At 39.4% G+C, this 22,955-nt stretch overlaps 1 protein-coding gene and 1 long non-coding RNA gene across 5 annotated transcripts; both read left to right on the top strand.

The window, feature by feature from the left end:
- The first annotated feature begins 240 nt into the window (after nt 1-240).
- On the top strand, nt 241-9,584 carry LOC6529156 (lethal(2) giant larvae protein). Of its 2 annotated transcripts, XM_002087329.4 has the most exons (9): nt 242-536; nt 1,640-1,800; nt 3,516-4,294; nt 4,353-5,544; nt 5,602-5,707; nt 5,974-6,616; nt 6,679-7,121; nt 7,456-7,564; nt 7,628-9,584. In XM_002087329.4, exons 2-9 carry the CDS (start codon nt 1,717-1,719, stop codon nt 7,755-7,757), a joined length of 3,486 nt encoding a protein of 1,161 aa, XP_002087365.1. In that variant the 5' UTR covers nt 242-536; nt 1,640-1,716; the 3' UTR covers nt 7,758-9,584. The 2 variants fall into 2 exon arrangements, with proteins under 2 accessions (XP_015053358.1, XP_002087365.1); XM_015197872.3 differs by lacking the exon at nt 7,628-9,584 and having other exon boundaries at nt 241-536; nt 7,333-7,461.
- A 3,523-nt stretch (nt 9,585-13,107) lies between these two features.
- LOC120320740 lies at nt 13,108-16,080 on the top strand. Of its 3 annotated transcripts, none has more exons than XR_005560274.1 (4): nt 13,108-13,424; nt 13,550-13,861; nt 13,994-15,135; nt 15,195-16,080. It is a non-coding gene; the product is annotated as an uncharacterized LOC120320740 (long non-coding RNA). The 3 variants fall into 3 exon arrangements; XR_005560275.1 differs by having other exon boundaries at nt 13,109-13,424; nt 15,226-16,080; XR_006245117.1 differs by having other exon boundaries at nt 13,994-16,080.
- The last annotated feature ends 6,875 nt before the right edge of the window (nt 16,081-22,955 follow it).

Genomic DNA, 22,955 nt, shown 5'->3' with positions numbered 1-22,955 from the left:
AAAATTTTTTTAACAACTGCAAAGTGCGGTGAATTATTACAACATTTTTTTTAATTTACATATTAACAAAATTTTGATTCTGGTGTACCTGGAATATAATTATTAAATTTATCTAAAAGTTTGATCTAAAACAAGATATAAATTATAGCAAAGTTTTACTCCCAACCGAAGTTTTCCACCCATTCCGGTCAGTGATGGAAAATGTCTGATCTAAGAAATATGATTTTTTTGTCCAGGGGACACGGCCACACTTGCCCACCGATCGCGATTTTGTTTGTGTTAAAAATGACGCGCATCTCGTTTTGTTCTTGTATTATTGCTCACGGTTTATAAAATAGTCACACGAAAAAACTCTACCCGGTCGAATTATTATACGCGTGTTCTTGGTTAGCACATTTGTTTAATTTTTGAAAGAACAGTGCGGTCGTTACTCCACATACAAATACAAACAAACTTGTGAGTGTAGGTGTGTACAAAAAATAACTCAAGCATTTACTCGGGCACCGCCTTAACTGTACAAACGGAAATAAATAAAGGTAAATAAATGGCTTACCGGTATTACTGATTAAGAAATATATGTATACATATATCAAACTACTTTAATAAAGTGTACAGAAGCATGTTCTTTGCATAAAGGCGTAGTCGGTGAGTCAGCCACGCCAACAGTCAGCAGTCGTCATTTTGCTGGTTGCCTAAACACGCAAATTTGTATGTGTATGTCTGTGTGTGTGTATGTGCGTGAATAAACAGTACCGGTATGCAATTGCAAAGCTGGTCAACTATAAAGATCGGAATTTACTCAAAATTAGGTCATCACCTCTTTATGCTGATATATATTGGAACCAGTTTACTTACTTACTTACTTAGTATTGGTTATCAGTTAAAAAGCTGGCGGTGATACGGTATTGTGCCTCTGCTTACTCACGGATACATACTTATATGTATACATTCTTCAGTATAGAAAAAATAGTAAAACTGATCAGCTACCGTTAGATTTTACAAAAGTAAACGTATATTTTGAAAGGATATAACAAAATCTAAATAAATGTTAAATTTGTAATTGAAATGGTTACCAAATTATTAAAACAAAAAAAAATTGAGAGGTGTCTAACACTTTTTTGTATATTTTTCCAATGCTCTATTTACAAATACTAATATTTCGTGTGTGACGCAGAATTGTAAGTTCATTAAAAAAAAAAGTACATACATACATACACATTGCAGAGAGTACGGATCGGTTAGCTTGCATCTCATTTTTCCGAATATACATATACATACATACATGCATATGTATCTACATGTTCATTAAACCACCTACATGCGACTCTTTGAAATGCTATGAAAATGAAAATAAGCACAACTAGTTTGGCAAGTCTTACAAGCCAATATTTGTCCCCTTACTTTTCTATGGCTTTAAGAATGTAAAACAGTTTTTTTTTAATTTTCGATTATCGTATACCAAAAAAAAATTAGATGTATCACTTATAAAATACTTATAATATCCTATAAAATATATAAATAATATAACCAAAATACCATACACCGGGTAATATTTTAAGTATGAAAAAGTAGACAAGTACATTCATTTCATACATGTATTATTAAGAAAATTTAAATAATGTTTATCTATTATTTTCAGTTTTGATTAAATACGGCCGCAATAAAACATAAATATCTATTCAGCAATACCAACCCACCATAAAATTGTAATCAATCATGTTAAAGTTTATCCGAGGAAAAGGCCAGCAGCCCAGTGCCGAGAGACAACGTCTACAGAAGGACCTATTTGCTTATCGTAAGGTATTACCAAAAAAAGTTCCATTCTATTTTCTAGTTTGAAGAATCGTTGAAGTCGATTTGTATATTTTGTGTGGTGTCATTAAGCTGGAGCCTGGAGGACAAATACATTTGGTTAAAGGCAATTATGAGAAGGCTTGATTTTATAAAAATTACCTACATACTTTTCAATCTTTTGTTTTGTCGTCTCCTATCTGCATACTTTTGGGCATGAACATGTGGGTGTTTAGGAGCCTAATGCTATTGTGCCCGTAAATTACGACCTGAAATGTATTACGAAATAATTTACATATTTCCTTTATAAATGACCGATTTGGTTCCGCTTTACTTCATTAAAAATTACGTATGAAGTAAGTGGGGAGTCGACTTATAAATTTTACCCTTCAGAGCTTCATAATTTTAGAATCATGCTATCCAATATATTTTTTATTTTCTTCTTGGTGGTGTACTACAAATATATTTATTGAAACCTGTAACAGTTTGCATTTATCAGCTCACTGAATTTAGACCCTGACTCATTGGTTTGGACTGTCTCTTATCTAGGAATGGATACCTATATTAAGTTGTAAGAATTATGAAATACCATGGTAGAAAAAGGTCAATCTTTCAAGATAATTATAAAAATTTATTAAATCAAAATAAAAAAAAAATTATAATTCCGCAATGTTAAAAATTATATATTTGTATTTTGTAGTGTCCATTCCTTTTGCATATTTTTGAATCAAATACACCATAGGACCTTCTCTATTACCAAAATATTATTATATATATGAAATATATATAGACTATATGGTATTTTAAAATGCATTTCTTTTAACCTCTGTTAATATAAATGTGTCATTTAACAAAAATGAAACCAGGCCAAAGGTAATCGCCATCCAGTTCCACCAAGAGGGTGTAGCTGATAAGATTGCCTTTGTGTGTTTAGTGGGTTGGGTAAATGGTTTGGTTTCACAGACACCCTTTTTTCAGCCACAAATGAAGTATGCCATTGCCTAAGTACATAGATAGACGTCATAAAAATGATAAGATTTCGAAGTAAAGCGAAAGAGAATTTATTTGCTTGTTACTGTGTTAGAAATGCAAAGAAACTTGCAATATGAATTTTCATACCCGTACTAGACTTGTTGAAAAGTATGTAACAGGTAGAAATAATTGTTTTCGACCTTATAAAGTATATATATTCTTGATCAGGATCAAAGCGGAGTCGATCTGGCCATGTTCATCGAGATCTCAGGATCTATTAAAACTAGAAAGTTGAGGAGTTGTCACGCCCACAAGCCGCCCAAAGTTATGAAAAATATTTTAAAATTTGTAATTTTATTATTTGTCTTCTTAATTTTTTATCAATATTCTCAAAAAATGTTGGCAACGCCTATTTTAACGCAAACAACCCCCCATAACCCCCACGCCCACAATAGGCAATTTGTATTATTGGTTTAGGTTTTTATTTCCATTAATGGTAAAGAAAAAAACGTTATTGGATTCGGAAAAAAGTAATTAAAAGGTAAAGGGAAGCGTTTCCGACTTTAAAAAGTAGGAATTCATTTGAAAGTATGTATTATAAATTTTCAATAGCTCAAGTGGTAGTGTGGTTTTTAGCTAATCACTCGAACATACCGTTCTCCTTTTCAAAATTATAGAATAGACCAAAACAATTATTAATTGATAAGAATCTATCATTCCTTTTTACAACTTTTTTTATATTTTTCTTTTAGACGGCACAGCATGGCTTCCCTCATAAGCCTTCGGCTCTTGCGTATGATCCAGTTTTAAAATTAATGGCAATAGGAACGCAATCAGGGGCTTTAAAGGTTTTCGGTCAACCCGGAGTTGAGTTGTACGGACAGCATACCTTGGTGAACAATTCTGCATCGGAGCTTAATGTACAGTTACTTGAATGGGTTTATGGAACTGGTCGCATACTTTCCTTGACGGCGGCGAATCAATTAATTCTATGGGAGCCCGTTGGAACCACGTTGCTGCCAATCAAAACACTACCATTTGACGGAAAACTTAAAAAAGTTTCATCGCTGTGCTGTTCTTTCAGTAAGGATCTGCTTTGGATTGGAACTGAAGGTGGCAACATCTATCAACTTGATTTACACACATTTACCATTAAGGAGCCTGTAATTTACCACGATGTCGTGTTAGAGCAGGTGCCACCAGCCTACAAGCTAAACCCTGGTGCAATTGAGTCAATCCGCCAGCTTCCAAACTCCCAAAGCAAACTGCTTGTTGCATACAATCGCGGCCTGTGTGTTTTATGGGATTTTGAAACCGCCTCTGTCGAGCGAGCATATATAGCTCCCGGACATGGGCAGAGTGTTGGTCTTTCAGTGAATTTCGGAGGAACTGAATTTAGCTGGTATCATGCTGATGGTTCGTACGCCACTTGGAGCATCGATAACCCAGAACCACCATCGAATGTTAACTACGTGCCTTATGGACCTGATCCATGCAAGAGCATAAACCGACTGTACAAAGGCAAGCGAAGGTTAATATAAATTAAGATGTTAACTTTTTCGATGTGTACTAATTTCGCATTATTCTAGATCCAACGATGTAATTGTTTTTTCCGGCGGCATGCCCCGTTCAGCATATGGTGATCACAATTGTGTGTCAGTTCACGTCAGCGATGGACAAAAAGTGTGTCTTGACTTTACGTCTAAAGTAATTGACTTTTTTGTAACCTTTAAAGACAATAGTGACGTCGCTGAAGTTCTTGTTGTACTTCTTGAAGAGGAACTCTGCGCCTACGATCTTACTGACTCTAATATTTCTGCTATTAAAGCGCCTTATCTTCACTCTGTACATGCATCAGCTGTTACCTGCAATTACCTTGCTTCTCAAGTCATACAGCCGGTATATGAAAGCATTTTACGAGCTGGGGACGAACAAGACATTGATTATAGCAATATAAGCTGGCCCATCACTGGCGGTACACTCCCGGATGACTTAGAAGAATCTGTAGAAGAGGACGCGACTAAGCTTTACGAGATTCTGTTAACTGGTCACGAAGATGGTTCTGTTAAATTTTGGGACTGTACTGGAGTTTTGCTTAAACCAATTTATAATTTTAAAACTAGCAGCATCTTTGGAAGTGAGTCAGACTTCCGAGATGACGCAGCAGCAGATATGAGTGCTGAACAAGTCGACGAAGGAGAACCGCCTTTTCGAAAATCGGGTCTTTTTGATCCTTATTCGGATGATCCTCGTTTAGCAGTGAAGAAAATAGCATTCTGCCCAAAAACCGGACAACTTATTGTTGGTGGCACAGCGGGTCAAATTGTTATAGCCGACTTTATAGACGTACCTGAAAAAGTATCTTTGAAATACAGCTCAATGAATTTGGTCAGCGACCGTGATGGATTTGTGTGGAAGGGTCACGATCAGTTAAACGTGCGATCTAACTTATTAGACGGAGACGCGATTCCTACAACGGAACGTGGTGTAAATATATCAGGAGTTCTGCAAGTTTTGCCGCCAGCCAGCATTACATGCATGGCACTTGAAGCAAGTTGGGGCCTTGTATCTGGTGGCACTGCGCACGGTTTAGTACTCTTTGACTTCAAAAACTTTGTTCCAGTATTTCATCGTTGCACATTAAACCCGAATGATCTTACTGGAGCAGGAGAGCAGCTGTCCCGTCGAAAGTCTTTTAAGAAATCATTGAGGGAATCATTTAGAAAGCTTCGCAAGGGTCGATCGACTAGGACCAACCAGAGCAATCAGGTACCAACAACGGTGAGTAACATTCTATACCATTAACTAGTCGTTTATAAAAAATTTACATCTCTACAGCTGGAAGCTCGACCCGTCGAGAGACAAATAGAGGCACGTTGTGCAGATGACGGGCTGGGATCCATGGTGCGGTGTTTACTATTTGCCAAGACTTATGTTACTAACGGTAAGACAAATTTTGCACTGTGATTTGTTTTGGTGTAAGGAGAAAAAAGTTACCGAACCAAGGATTCAGTAGGACCCAATAGCTAAGGAACACAGTGTTTTTAATTTTGCCAAATTTTGTTTTTATAATTTTTCGTTTGCCCCCCACAAGTGAGTAATGGGTAACTCGCCTATAGGGTTCTCTTTTGTTTCATTTATAATCTTTGTATACTTACAGTTTGTTACAGCATTTAAATCTTATTTGTCGTATATCTTGTAAATTTTCAGTGAACATAACGTCGCCAACTTTGTGGTCAGCAACAAATGCCAGTACCGTTTCGGTTTTTCTTTTGCATTTGCCACCAGCGCAGACCGCTGCAACTGCCGTCCCGTCGGCAAGTGGCAATGCTCCACCACAGATGCCGCGCCGCGTTTCCGCGCAGCTTGCTAAAGAAATTCAATTAAAACATCGTGCTCCTGTGGTTGGTATTTCTATTTTTGATCAGACGGGTAGCCCTGTCGATCAGTTGAACGCCGGTGAAAACGGAAGTCCACCGCATCGTGTGCTTATTGCTTCCGAGGAACAGTTCAAAGTGTTTTCACTTCCGCAACTAAAGCCGATAAACAAATATAAGCTAACCGCTAACGAGGGTGCTCGAATTCGACGCATCCATTTCGGTTCGTTTAGTTGTCGCATATCGCCGGAAATACTGCAGAGTATGCACGGCGGCAGCCCAACTAAGTCTACGCGCTCAAACGGCGATGGAGAGGCGGCTGCTAATATCAGTGGAAGCTTGGCTGCTGGTCGTGGAGATGTGTATAACGAAACTGCATTAATATGTTTAACGAATATGGGCGATATCATGGTTTTATCGGTACCTGAATTAAAAAGACAACTGAATGCGGCAGCAGTGCGACGGGAAGACATTAAGTAAGTCCCACATACTCCTAATATTGTTGGGTTACCTTATTATACTTATTTTTATTTTGCAGTGGAATTTCGTCGCTTTGCTTTACGAACTCAGGGGAAGCACTGTATATGATGTCTTCTTCCGAACTGCAGCGTATTGCTTTAGCCACGTCCACAGTCGTGCAACCCACTGGAATTGTTCAAGTAGAACCATTAGAGAATGAAGAGTCTGTGCTAGAAGAAAATGATGTAGATAATGATAAGGAAACATTTGCAAGTGATGAAGTGGTGAATTCACCTGATCTTAAAGATCCACCAGTCATTTCAACATCCACAAGGCCTGCAGAGGAAAATGTTGATAGAAATAGTCTTCAGCAAATTAATGGAGTCTACAGTTCCAATTCACCTAATCAAGCAAACGAAACTATCACCAGCTCTATTGGCGATATTACCGTTGACTCGGTGCGCGACCATTTAAATCTGACGACAACCACGTTGTGTTCTATTAATACAGAGGAAACAATTGGTGAGTAATCAACTGTTCACTAACGTCATCCCACTTATTTTGTTTTGTTATGTATACGTATCTTCATTTAAGAATTATATGTTTTCGATTCTTTGTTTTGTTTAGTTATGTATGCTTATCTTCATTTAAAAATTTTATGTGTTCGTTGCTTTTTTTTTTAAGTTCATTTAGTACTTATAAAAACTTAATTTTTGCAAACTTTTGATTTTAGGTATGCCCACCAAACAACTCTAAATGCAGATACATTTTTCTTTTCTTTAAAAGACCGTACCGTACCATACGTTTTTATGACAGTACTTAACTTTTTTTTTATGTCATCCCTATAAAAATGTAGGTCGCCTATCTGTGCTTAGCACGCAAACCAACAAAGCCACTACGACCGTGAATATGAGCGATATTCCAAATATAAATATTTCTAATTTAGAGGATTTGGAATCGAAGAGGTGCGGTACTAAAATAAACATTTACATAAGCTGTATCCTACTAATTATTGAAATACTTAACAGAAACACGACGGAGACGAGTACTAGTTCTGTAGTAATTAAGTCTATAATTACAAACATATCTCACGAAAAAACGAACGGAGACAGCAAAATAGGAACGCCAAAAACAGCGCCTGAAGAAAGCCAATTTTAATAAATAAAATTAAATGCGATTTTTAGATACCAATAGAAATGACAATGATAATATAAGAAATTTATTTGTAATTTTGCTTAAGCGATAATGTTTGAGAATACTGTTCCAAATCCGTATACTTTATTTATAATTTTACGTTGACCGCGACTGTTATGTTATTGTAATGTTTCATGTATTTTCACGCAGTGAGTCTATACCCGTTACCCGTAGAGTAAAACGAAATATTATATATTTTTTGAGAGGTACAAGAGATCAAAATCAGTATTTACGGCCATTTGTAATATATTAAAACGCAGCCTGGTTCTTTTTGTTCGTATGAACACTTAAATAACATAAAATGGTCACGTAGGCATTTTGTAAATTTTATATTTAAATTTCGATTATTGTGAATTAAAAAGTCAAATTATATGCGACAAATTTGGTGGTAAAGGGATAGCAATGGCCTAGTGTGCCTTCCAGTTCCGTTGGTCCGTATGAACGTTCAGATACCATCAAAAATGATCATACCCACATTTTTTTAACCTAATATTTAAATTTCCTTGAATTATGCCTTTTTAAACTTACATTGATTAGACCCAAACAATTTACCTGATTACGATGCGCAAATGAAGAGTACAAAAAATGACCTGAATCAAGGATGCAGAGTAGAAAGACCCTAAAGTTCAAATTTAATTTCTTCTTCTTTGAATTCTTGGTAAGAAAACTACATAAGACTGGAAACTTGCATTCCGCTACACTTAAGCTTTCAAACGCGTGTTTCTAATTAATATAATGATATTTTGTAACAAATATATATAAAAAAGAAGAAAATACAAACTTTTAAGCACGAAATTATATGTACATGTACGCACTTTTTAAGTATGTATGTACACGTGAGATACGAATACATTCTTTGGCTAATATCTCCGTAAATAGGCCGAAAATTAGAAATGCGCAATGGAAAACGATGGATTTACTCGTGTTCAGATCTAGTAACTTTCCATCGTAAAATACTACATTTTGTTGGTCTCATCAATGTAAATTTTTTCAGGCTATACAGTGCAATTTAAAAAAGAATGATGATTTTTTTGAGTTTTAGAAAATAGAAAATGTGTCACTGTCAAGTAGGTTAATGTGCCTTCACGTACTTAGGTAATGTAATTTTAATCTATCTCACATCAACATGGAAAGTTGGTTGCGGATTAGCGGGTATTTCTTAGTCGAGCGACTTGACTATACCGTTCCGTCTTGTATATTGTGAGACCGATTGGTCTACATGCCAATGTTTTCTTTTTTTAAAAACCAATTTAATTGTATGGTGTTTCTTATTTAAATAATTTAAGTTTGCATTACCTATAACTAAATTTACGAATACCTAGTAAGTTCTTAACATATTTATTTACATTACAAAATGTACCATGTAAAATTTCCAAAACGTATCTTTTTCCGTTTTGTTAATTTTTATTATGTATGTATATGTTTGAATATGTACACCCCAGATAAAAATTATTTAACTTGGTATAAAATGGCATACAATACTAGAATTATTGTCCTTAAATTGGATCAACTACTAAATTACCTAAAATATTATACACTTTATTCCAATTGTCTGGGCGGGCAACCGACTCAAATTTGCAAAAACAACAGCATTACCATAACACAAATTTGATTCTATTTATATGTGGGCAATACTTTTTTCTGTGTATAAAGTATTCAATCGTAAGGCTTATGATTTTGCAATTCTTGAAGATTTGTAGTAATTTGTTGTTCTTAAATTACATATTCTAATGAATTTAACCAAACTGGTCGAATTAAATCGTCGATAGAAAAATTACAAGTAACCACCAAGTATGCTTTATTTACTTTGACTACATTTTAAACTTCTATAAAGTATTATATTATGAGCATCAGTACATTATAACAATCTAAAATTATAATACGTTTTTGGATTTTATAAAGTATTATTGATAACATGGGCATTTAAACCATGTTATTTTTATATAATTAATATACACATTTTTTATTACGAGGTTTGTATAATATGGCTATACACTTGTTAAGGACTCTTAACAAATTTAATAAAACATTATGAATGCTTTTACTGGAAATATCGTACAAAAATCTTTTAATTACTACGTTTAAAAAACTTACCGATATTTCTTGATTTTATAATTGGTTCTAAAGTATTTTGGGGAGAGCCGGCTAAGGCGATGAATGTGAATGAAAGAAAAGAGCATAACTGTGTTTTTTCCCGTTACTGTCACATTATTGATGTCCGTCCGTCTGTCCATACGAACGCCTTGAGAGTAAGCATGCAGATTCCAGATACATAGGCGGAGCGCATAAACATAGTTTATTTCCTAAAGTTGTCACGCCCCTTCCAACGCCCAAAAACCGCCAAAAAGGGTTGCGCCACACTGTTTAAAGTTTTCTTTTTAAGTTTCTCTGCAATAAATTTCTGAATTGTACGTTATCCTATAAATTATGGCTTTTGTGTGAAGTGGAGGAATTTTGTGTTAAATCTATGTTTTTATTATAGATTTATACGCCGGTGTAAATATTTATGCCGCCTTCACTGCACAATTAAACCAACTATAAAACATAACCAACTACTCTAAAAACGGATTTATCATAGGTGAGTACATACATACATACCCATAATTAGGTTGCAAAACAACAAAATAAAATGATACAAAAGCAAATGATCATACCTAGCTGGACTAATTGTCCAATTGATTGACATTAAAAATGCGAAATAAATTAGGAAAAATTAGGACAGAAAATGGCCATCAGTTTGAATATATTTTCATCTCTTTTGTTTACTACCATTTGGGATTGCTAAAATTTTAGAGAGAGCAATACTTAACCCACTCCTCTTGCATACGCCAATATTTTTGTTTCCAATAATATGGAAGAGAATATGAGAGGCAATTTAACTATCCTCTCTCCCTTTTTATTTTTCCTTTTCTGATTTTTTACATAAAAAACAATCCATTTGGGATTGCTAAAATTTTAGAGAGAGCAATATTTAGCCCACTCCTCTCGCATACGCCAATATTTTTGTTCCCAATAATATAGAAGAAAAAATGAGAGGGCATTTAAATATCCTCTATTTCTTTTTATTTTTCCTCTCCTTTTTGTTTTTACTTAAAAAAACTTTTTTTATCGGGCATCAAAATTAATATCATGAAAAACCTTTCCAATTGCCATTTAATGAAATTACATTTTAAAACTGTACCTTTTTTTTGCAATCCATAATTAAGATTTAGAAAATTGTTGCCTCACATCTACTTTGCCATATAGCATTAAAATATAACCGCTTGCGAGATAGTAGGAGTGGCTTAGATATTCCTCTTACCTTCAGTGCCGTAAGCAAAAATGGCAATCGCCAAATGAAATGCAGAGACCAATAAATTGTCTCCTCTATTGCGACCGAAAATGGCCGGCTGAGAAGGAGTAGGAGTGGGATAGCTATTGCCTCATCACAGTTCCGTAACGCAAACCGGTACCCGAAAAATGAGACGCAATTTTTATAAGCTGCCTTATAATTGTGTGACTGAAATGGCTGCTGCCTAACAGTGGGTACGAGTGGTACAGCTATTGCTCACACTCTCAGTCTCGCAATGCCAAACGGTACCGGAAGAAAAGAGTGCATATGCTAATAAGCTGCCTCCTAATTGTGTGACCGAAATGGCTGCTGCCTAACAGTGAGTAGGAGTGGTCTAGCTATTGCTCTCACACAGTTCAAAAATGGAGACGGCCAAATGAGATGCATATACTTTTTAAAATGACTTCTTTGTTGCGCCCGAAAATGACAGCGACAGAAGGAGTAGGAGTGCCCAAAAATTTTTGTTCATGTTACCGCAAACCAAAATGGCTGCGGAAGAGGGACTTGAATATATATTTAAATGGCATCTTCTATTATTGCGACCGAATATAATCCCGAAAGAGAGTGTAGCAGTAGCTTGTATAATGTACTCCTATATTTTTTTATTGACACAATTGAAGCTTTATATTTATTTAAATGAGTAGGAGTGGCCAAAAGTTTTGTTCATATTACCGTTGCCTCACATCTACTTTGCCATATAGCATTAAAATATAACCGCTTGCGAGATAGTAGGAGTGGCTTAGATATTCCTCTTACCTTCAGTGCCGTAAGCAAAAATGGCAATCGCCAAATGAAATGCAGAGACCAATAAATTGTCTCCTCTATTGCGACCGAAAATGGCCGGCTGAGAAGGAGTAGGAGTGGGATAGCTATTGCCTCATCACAATTCCGTAACGCAAACCGGTACCCGAAAAATGAGACGCAATTTTTATAAGCTGCCTTATAATTGTGTGACTGAAATGGCTGCTGCCTAACAGTGGGTACGAGTGGTACAGCTATTGCTCACACTCTCAGTCTCGCAATGCCAAACGGTACCGGAAGAAAAGAGTGCATATGCTAATAAGCTGCCTCCTAATTGTGTGACCGAAATGGCTGCTGCCTAACAGTGAGTAGGAGTGGTCTAGCTATTGCTCTCACACAGTTCAAAAATGGAGACGGCCAAATGAGATGCATATACTTTTTAAAATGACTTCTTTGTTGCGCCCGAAAATGACAGCGACAGAAGGAGTAGGAGTGCCCAAAAATTTTTGTTCATGTTACCGCAAACCAAAATGGCTGCGGAAGAGGGACTTGAATATATATTTAAATGGCATCTTCTATTATTGCGACCGAATATAATCCCGAAAGAGAGTGTAGCAGTAGCTTGTATAATGTAATCCTATATTTTTTATTGACACAATTGAAGCTTTATATTTATTTAAATGAGTAGGAGTGGCCAAAAGTTTTGTTCATATTACCGTTGAACGGAAATTATTTATTTTATTGCTTAATATCTTAAGACGAAATGATTTAAATTGCCATAAACCAAACTTATTTATATTAAGATTTACTTAGTGAAGCATTTGCGTGCCTCTGTATAATATGTTTTTAGGGACGCCACTGCTAGCGTTTTTTTTATATTTTTTATGCAGTTGTGTACAGTAGCACCACTGTGTATGTATACTTTGCCTATTTTCTAGCAACATTTTTAATGTAATATGTATAAAGTGTCGACACAGCTCATGTATATTTGACATGTATGGTGTAGAATTGTTTAATGTATACATGTAAAATACGCATACTGACGCTACTGTGTATGTAAACTTGGCCTGCTTTATATCTACATGTTTAATGTAAAATGTATACCTCGGTGCTACGAATTATATCCATCTGACATGTATTGCGCAGAATGGTTTACTTTACGTTGTGACGCGGCCGCGCACAATAATAAATAATAAATAATTCATAATAAATAATACATAATAAATAATAAATAATACCTAATACAGGATACATAATAAATAAGACATAATACATAATAATAGATAAAACCAAAACATAATAAATAATCATCATAAACAAGTTCAAATTCAAACAAGGCGCGCACGCGCGCCCAAATAACTAGAGGGGCACACTAACCCCGAAACCCGGCCACACTAAGTCGGGCAATTCGGATATACGGACATACGGGCACACTAAGCCAAGGGCTATATAAAGCGGGCGGCTGGCCTCAGAATGATCAGTCGGTGGTCGGAGTCGACCGAGGTGGAAGTCACCAGCGAGTGGGAAAGCAGCAAGATCAGGACCGGGATCAACAAGTGGTAACTATTGGAGAGAATTATATACATCTGACATGTATTGTGCAGAATGGTTTACTTTACGTTGTGACGCGGCCGCGCACAATAATAAATAATACATAATAAATAATAAATAATACCTAATACAGGATACATAATAAATAAGACATAATACATAATAATAGATAAAACCAAAACATAATAAATAATCATCATAAACAAGTTCAAATTCAAACAAGGCGCGCACGCGCGCCCAAATAACTAGAGGGGCACACTAACCCCGAAACCCGGCCACACTAAGTCGGGCAATTCGGACATACGGACATACGGGCACACTAAGCCAAGGGCTATATAAAGCGGGCGGCTGGCCTCAGAATGATCAGTCGGTGGTCGGAGTCGACCGAGGTGGAAGTCACCAGCGAGCGGGAAAGCAGCAAGATCAGGACCGGGATCAACAAGTGGTAACTATTGGAGAGAATTATATCCATCTGACATGTATTGTGCAGAATGGTTTATTTTACGTTGTGACGCGGCCGCGCACAATAATAAATAATTCATAATAAATAATACATAATAAATAATACCTAATACAGGATACATAATAAATAAGACATAATAAATAATCATCATAAACAAGTTCAAATTCAAACAAGGCGCGCACGCGCGCCCAAATAACTAGAGGGGCACACTAACCCCGAAACCCGGCCACACTAAGTCGGGCAATTCGGATATACGGACATACGGGCACACTAAGCCAAGGGCTATATAAAGCGGGCGGCTGGCCTCAGAATGATCAGTCGGTGGTCGGAGTCGACCGAGGTGGAAGTCACCAGCGAGCGGGAAAGCAGCAAGATCAGGACCGGGATCAACAAGTGGTAACTATTGGAGAGAATTATATACATCTGACATGTATTGTGCAGAATGGTTTACTTTACGTTGTGACGCGGCCGCGCACAATAATAAATAATTCATAATAAATAATACCTAATACAGGATACATAATAAATAAGACATAATACATAATAATAGATAAAACCAAAACATAATAAATAATCATCATAAACAAGTTCAAATTCAAACAAGGCGCGCACGCGCGCCCAAATAACTAGAGGGGCACACTAACCCCGAAACCCGGCCACACTAAGTCGGGCAATTCGGACATACGGACATACGGGCACACTAAGCCAAGGGCTATATAAAGCGGGCGGCTGGCCTCAGAATGATCAGTCGGTGGTCGGAGTCGACCGAGGTGGAAGTCACCAGCGAACGGGAAAGCAGCAAGATCAGGACCGGGATCAACAAGTGGTAACTATTGGAGAGAATTATATCCATCTGACATGTATTGTGCAGAATGGTTTACTTTACGTTGTGACGCGGCCGCGCACAATAATAAATAATTCATAATAAATAATACCTAATACAGGATACATAATAAAAAAGACATAATACATAATAATAGATAAAACCAAAACATAATAAATAATCATCATAAACAAGTTCAAATTCAAACAAGGCGCGCACGCGCGCCCAAATAACTAGAGGGGCACACTAACCCCGAAACCCGGCCACACTAAGTCGGGCAATTCGGACATACGGATATACGGGCACACTAAGCCAAGGGCTATATAAAGCGGGCGGCTGGCCTCAGAATGATCAGTCGGTGGTCGGAGTCGACCGAGGTGGAAGTCACCAGCGAGCGGGAAAGCAGCAAGATCAGGACCGGGATCAACAAGTGGTAACTATTGGAGAGTAAACTCAACCCCTACGTATATACCCCGCCCTAGCTGACTTCAGGGTCCTGCTTACGTATCTACGCTGACTTCAGGGTCCTGCTTACGTCTATACGTTGACTTTAGGGTCCTACTTACGTATCTACGCTGACTTCAGGGTCCTGCTTACGTCTATACGTTGACTTCAGGGTCCAACTTACGTATCTACGCTGACTTCAGGGTCCTGCTTATGTCTATACGTTGACTTCAGGGTCCAACTTACGTATCTACGCTGACTTCAGGGTCCTGCTTACGTCTATACGTTGACTTCAGGGTCCAACTTACGTATCTACGCTGACTTCAGGGTCCTGCTTACGTCTATACTTTGACTTCAGAGTCCTACTTACGTATCTACGCTGACTTCAGGGTCCTGCTTACGTCTATACGTTGACTTCAGGGTCCAACTTACGTATCTACGCTGACTTCAGGGTCCTGCTTATGTCTATACGTTGACTTCAGGGTCCAACTTACGTATCTACGCTGACTTCAGGGTCCTGCTTACGTCTATACGTTGACTTTAGGGTCCTACTTACGTATCTACGCTGACTTCAGGGTCCTGCTTACGTCTATACGTTGACTTCAGGGTCCAACTTACGTATCTACGCTGACTTCAGGGTCCTGCTTACGTCTATACGTTGACTTTAGGGTCCTACTTACGTATCTACGCTGACTTCAGGGTCCTGCTTACGTCTATACGTTGACTTCAGGGTCCAACTTACGTATCTACGCTGACTTCAGGGTCCTGCTTACGTCTATACGTTGACTTCAGGGTCCTGTATAAGGTACGAAGAGCCCCGCTGTGGAAGCCGGAAACTAGGCCGAGGGAGCCCCATACAGTTCTATGTAATTATTGTAACCGAAAAAAGGAATGAATAAACTCTGCGTCTATATTTAAGTCTAGTTAAGGTTAACTCTGCGCATTATCACTGGGACTCGGGAACAAAGAAATTTCCTGGACGACCCTGGCCAGCCCTGACTACCCGAGGCACGGCTGAACGTCACAATCTTTTAAATACTGTGCAATGTGGCAACACTGCGGTTTTAATGAATTGTGTACACTGGCAACCCTGCACTTCTAAAATAAACGGTTCTATTGGCACCACTTGTATAAGCTGTTCTGTATAGTAGCGCCAGTGCGGATAGCGGTATTAAACAACACACAACTGCTTTACCAACACACCACACTGCCGCCACTATACTCAACAGCTTTAACAACACTGGCGCCACTACACTCTACTGCGTAGGAAAGAAAGAAAAGGAAAGGAGACGACATATCGGGAAACCGAATTGCTACACAAGAAGCGCAGATTGAGCGACTTTTTGAGATGTTTCTATTGGCACCACTTGTATAAGCTGTTCTGTATAGTAGCGCCAGTGCGGATAGCGGTATTAAACAACACACAACTGCTTTACCAACACACCACACTGCCGCCACTATACTCAACAGCTTTAACAACACTGGCGCCACTACACTCTACTGCGTAGGAAAGAAAGAAAAGGAAAGGAGACGACATATCGGGAAACCGAATTGCTACACAAGAAGCGCAGATTGAGCGACTTTTTGAGATGTTTCTATTGGCACCACTTGTATAAGCTGTTCTGTATAGTAGCGCCAGTGCGGATAGCGGTATTAAACAACACACAACTGCTTTACCAACACACCACACTGCCGCCACTATACTCAACAGCTTTAACAACACTGGCGCCACTACACTCTACTGCGTAGGAAAGAAAGAAAAGGAAAGGAGACGACATATCGGGAAACCGAATTGCTACACAAGAAGCGCAGATTGAGCGACTTTTTGAGATGTTTCTATTGGCACCACTTGTATAAGCTGTTCTGTATAGTAGCGCCAGTGCGGATAGCGGTATTAAACAACACACAACTGCTTTACCAACACACCACACTGCCGCCACTATACTCAACAGCTTTAACAACACTGGCGCCACTACACTCTACTGCGTAGGAAAGAAAGAAAAGGAAAGGAGACGACATATCGGGAAACCGAATTGCTACACAAGAAGCGCAGATTGAGCGACTTTTTGAGATGTTTCTATTGGCACCACTTGTATAAGCTGTTCTGTATAGTAGCGCCAGTGCGGATAGCGGTATTAAACAACACACAACTGCTTTACCAACACACCACACTGCCGCCACTATACTCAACAGCTTTAACAACACTGGCGCCACTACACTCTACTGCGTAGGAAAGAAAGAAAAGGAAAGGAGACGACATATCGGGAAACCGAATTGCTACACAAGAAGCGCAGATTGAGCGACTTTTTGAGATGTTTCTATTGGCACCACTTGTATAAGCTGTTCTGTATAGTAGCGCCAGTGCGGATAGCGGTATTAAACAACACACAACTGCTTTACCAACACACCACACTGCCGCCACTATACTCAACAGCTTTAACAACACTGGCGCCACTACACTCTACTGCGTAGGAAAGAAAGAAAAGGAAAGGAGACGACATATCGGGAAACCGAATTGCTACACAAGAAGCGCAGATTGAGCGACTTTTTGAGATGTTTCTATTGGCACCACTTGTATAAGCTGTTCTGTATAGTAGCGCCAGTGCGGATAGCGGTATTAAACAACACACAACTGCTTTACCAACACACCACACTGCCGCCACTATACTCAACAGCTTTAACAACACTGGCGCCACTACACTCTACTGCGTAGGAAAGAAAGAAAAGGAAAGGAGACGACATATCGGGAAACCGAATTGCTACACAAGAAGCGCAGATTGAGCGACTTTTTGAGATGTTTCTATTGGCACCACTTGTATAAGCTGTTCTGTATAGTAGCGCCAGTGCGGATAGCGGTATTAAACAACACACAACTGCTTTACCAACACACCACACTGCCGCCACTATACTCAACAGCTTTAACAACACTGGCGCCACTACACTCTACTGCGTAGGAAAGAAAGAAAAGGAAAGGAGACGACATATCGGGAAACCGAATTGCTACACAAGAAGCGCAGATTGAGCGACTTTTTGAGATGTTTCTATTGGCACCACTTGTATAAGCTGTTCTGTATAGTAGCGCCAGTGCGGATAGCGGTATTAAACAACACACAACTGCTTTACCAACACACCACACTGCCGCCACTATACTCAACAGCTTTAACAACACTGGCGCCACTACACTCTACTGCGTAGGAAAGAAAGAAAAGGAAAGGAGACGACATATCGGGAAACCGAATTGCTACACAAGAAGCGCAGATTGAGCGACTTTTTGAGATGTTTCTATTGGCACCACTTGTATAAGCTGTTCTGTATAGTAGCGCCAGTGCGGATAGCGGTATTAAACAACACACAACTGCTTTACCAACACACCACACTGCCGCCACTATACTCAACAGCTTTAACAACACTGGCGCCACTACACTCTACTGCGTAGGAAAGAAAGAAAAGGAAAGGAGACGACATATCGGGAAACCGAATTGCTACACAAGAAGCGCAGATTGAGCGACTTTTTGAGATGTTTCTATTGGCACCACTTGTATAAGCTGTTCTGTATAGTAGCGCCAGTGCGGATAGCGGTATTAAACAACACACAACTGCTTTACCAACACACCACACTGCCGCCACTATACTCAACAGCTTTAACAACACTGGCGCCACTACACTCTACTGCGTAGGAAAGAAAGAAAAGGAAAGGAGACGACATATCGGGAAACCGAATTGCTACACAAGAAGCGCAGATTGAGCGACTTTTTGAGATGTTTCTATTGGCACCACTTGTATAAGCTGTTCTGTATAGTAGCGCCAGTGCGGATAGCGGTATTAAACAACACACAACTGCTTTACCAACACACCACACTGCCGCCACTATACTCAACAGCTTTAACAACACTGGCGCCACTACACTCTACTGCGTAGGAAAGAAAGAAAAGGAAAGGAGACGACATATCGGGAAACCGAATTGCTACACAAGAAGCGCAGATTGAGCGACTTTTTGAGATGTTTCTATTGGCACCACTTGTATAAGCTGTTCTGTATAGTAGCGCCAGTGCGGATAGCGGTATTAAACAACACACAACTGCTTTACCAACACACCACACTGCCGCCACTATACTCAACAGCTTTAACAACACTGGCGCCACTACACTCTACTGCGTAGGAAAGAAAGAAAAGGAAAGGAGACGACATATCGGGAAACCGAATTGCTACACAAGAAGCGCAGATTGAGCGACTTTTTGAGATGTTTCTATTGGCACCACTTGTATAAGCTGTTCTGTATAGTAGCGCCAGTGCGGATAGCGGTATTAAACAACACACAACTGCTTTACCAACACACCACACTGCCGCCACTATACTCAACAGCTTTAACAACACTGGCGCCACTACACTCTACTGCGTAGGAAAGAAAGAAAAGGAAAGGAGACGACATATCGGGAAACCGAATTGCTACACAAGAAGCGCAGATTGAGCGACTTTTTGAGATGTTTCTATTGGCACCACTTGTATAAGCTGTTCTGTATAGTAGCGCCAGTGCGGATAGCGGTATTAAACAACACACAACTGCTTTACCAACACACCACACTGCCGCCACTATACTCAACAGCTTTAACAACACTGGCGCCACTACACTCTACTGCGTAGGAAAGAAAGAAAAGGAAAGGAGACGACATATCGGGAAACCGAATTGCTACACAAGAAGCGCAGATTGAGCGACTTTTTGAGATGTTTCTATTGGCACCACTTGTATAAGCTGTTCTGTATAGTAGCGCCAGTGCGGATAGCGGTATTAAACAACACACAACTGCTTTACCAACACACCACACTGCCGCCACTATACTCAACAGCTTTAACAACACTGGCGCCACTACACTCTACTGCGTAGGAAAGAAAGAAAAGGAAAGGAGACGACATATCGGGAAACCGAATTGCTACACAAGAAGCGCAGATTGAGCGACTTTTTGAGATGTTTCTATTGGCACCACTTGTATAAGCTGTTCTGTATAGTAGCGCCAGTGCGGATAGCGGTATTAAACAACACACAACTGCTTTACCAACACACCACACTGCCGCCACTATACTCAACAGCTTTAACAACACTGGCGCCACTACACTCTACTGCGTAGGAAAGAAAGAAAAGGAAAGGAGACGACATATCGGGAAACCGAATTGCTACACAAGAAGCGCAGATTGAGCGACTTTTTGAGATGTTTCTATTGGCACCACTTGTATAAGCTGTTCTGTATAGTAGCGCCAGTGCGGATAGCGGTATTAAACAACACACAACTGCTTTACCAACACACCACACTGCCGCCACTATACTCAACAGCTTTAACAACACTGGCGCCACTACACTCTACTGCGTAGGAAAGAAAGAAAAGGAAAGGAGACGACATATCGGGAAACCGAATTGCTACACAAGAAGCGCAGATTGAGCGACTTTTTGAGATGTTTCTATTGGCACCACTTGTATAAGCTGTTCTGTATAGTAGCGCCAGTGCGGATAGCGGTATTAAACAACACACAACTGCTTTACCAACACACCACACTGCCGCCACTATACTCAACAGCTTTAACAACACTGGCGCCACTACACTCTACTGCGTAGGAAAGAAAGAAAAGGAAAGGAGACGACATATCGGGAAACCGAATTGCTACACAAGAAGCGCAGATTGAGCGACTTTTTGAGATGTTTCTATTGGCACCACTTGTATAAGCTGTTCTGTATAGTAGCGCCAGTGCGGATAGCGGTATTAAACAACACACAACTGCTTTACCAACACACCACACTGCCGCCACTATACTCAACAGCTTTAACAACACTGGCGCCACTACACTCTACTGCGTAGGAAAGAAAGAAAAGGAAAGGAGACGACATATCGGGAAACCGAATTGCTACACAAGAAGCGCAGATTGAGCGACTTTTTGAGATGTTTCTATTGGCACCACTTGTATAAGCTGTTCTGTATAGTAGCGCCAGTGCGGATAGCGGTATTAAACAACACACAACTGCTTTACCAACACACCACACTGCCGCCACTATACTCAACAGCTTTAACAACACTGGCGCCACTACACTCTACTGCGTAGGAAAGAAAGAAAAGGAAAGGAGACGACATATCGGGAAACCGAATTGCTACACAAGAAGCGCAGATTGAGCGACTTTTTGAGATGTTTCTATTGGCACCACTTGTATAAGCTGTTCTGTATAGTAGCGCCAGTGCGGATAGCGGTATTAAACAACACACAACTGCTTTACCAACACACCACACTGCCGCCACTATACTCAACAGCTTTAACAACACTGGCGCCACTACACTCTACTGCGTAGGAAAGAAAGAAAAGGAAAGGAGACGACATATCGGGAAACCGAATTGCTACACAAGAAGCGCAGATTGAGCGACTTTTTGAGATGTTTCTATTGGCACCACTTGTATAAGCTGTTCTGTATAGTAGCGCCAGTGCGGATAGCGGTATTAAACAACACACAACTGCTTTACCAACACACCACACTGCCGCCACTATACTCAACAGCTTTAACAACACTGGCGCCACTACACTCTACTGCGTAGGAAAGAAAGAAAAGGAAAGGAGACGACATATCGGGAAACCGAATTGCTACACAAGAAGCGCAGATTGAGCGACTTTTTGAGATGTTTCTATTGGCACCACTTGTATAAGCTGTTCTGTATAGTAGCGCCAGTGCGGATAGCGGTATTAAACAACACACAACTGCTTTACCAACACACCACACTGCCGCCACTATACTCAACAGCTTTAACAACACTGGCGCCACTACACTCTACTGCGTAGGAAAGAAAGAAAAGGAAAGGAGACGACATATCGGGAAACCGAATTGCTACACAAGAAGCGCAGATTGAGCGACTTTTTGAGATGTTTCTATTGGCACCACTTGTATAAGCTGTTCTGTATAGTAGCGCCAGTGCGGATAGCGGTATTAAACAACACACAACTGCTTTACCAACACACCACACTGCCGCCACTATACTCAACAGCTTTAACAACTTTTTTTTTTTTTTTTTAAATTTTCAACGCCTAATAGACGCTAACATTTTTATTGTACTCTGATTTTTTTTTAAAAATATATAGTAACAATTTATGGCATATTTACATTTTTGGATTTGCGGTATTTATACGCGCTTAGTTACAAGTGTTAATTTAGGAATTACATTTACGAGTGACATTTTTGGTTTCCTTGGCTGCGGTTATGCGCGCATTTAAATTTAACATTACTAGGAGAAATAGTTTGCAACAATTTACAGTTTTAGATTTCTTGGTAGTCATTTTGCGCGCCATAGTTTAAGGTATCGGTTTAAGTTTAAAGTAAACATAAAAATTGCTTATCATTAGAGGGGACAGTTATAAGTAGATTTTAGAGTAATATGTAAGTTGATTTGCATTAGACAGGCGTTGGCGTGGTGTCCAGCGATGAGACTATAATTGACGGCGGCGACGAAAGTTGGTTACTATCATCCGACGAGATAGATAGTACTGTTGCCCATCCTTCATTTATGTCTCCATTATGGCCGTCCATTTTGTTGTTGCGTTTCGTGTTTTTCACTTTAAATAGCTGCTGCACAGGCGCCACTGCCGGGTTAAAAAAGCTACTGACTTGCCGATTTGTGTTCGGAGCGAAGGCGGGCTGTTGGACTTCGATAAATCGACAGGAAAAAACACGGCTGGTACTCGATGTTATAGTATTTTTAACCGCCTGATTGTTATCGATATCCCGCGAAGCTTTTACCGGCATCGGTAGCTGGTCTCACACTCCGATTTAAATTTGGAGCGTTG

This window comes from Drosophila yakuba, chromosome 2L (genome assembly GCF_016746365.2).
Source record: "Drosophila yakuba strain Tai18E2 chromosome 2L, Prin_Dyak_Tai18E2_2.1, whole genome shotgun sequence".
Taxonomy (NCBI): Eukaryota; Metazoa; Arthropoda; class Insecta; order Diptera; family Drosophilidae; genus Drosophila; species Drosophila yakuba.
This window is presented reverse-complemented; position numbering and strand designations above follow the sequence as displayed.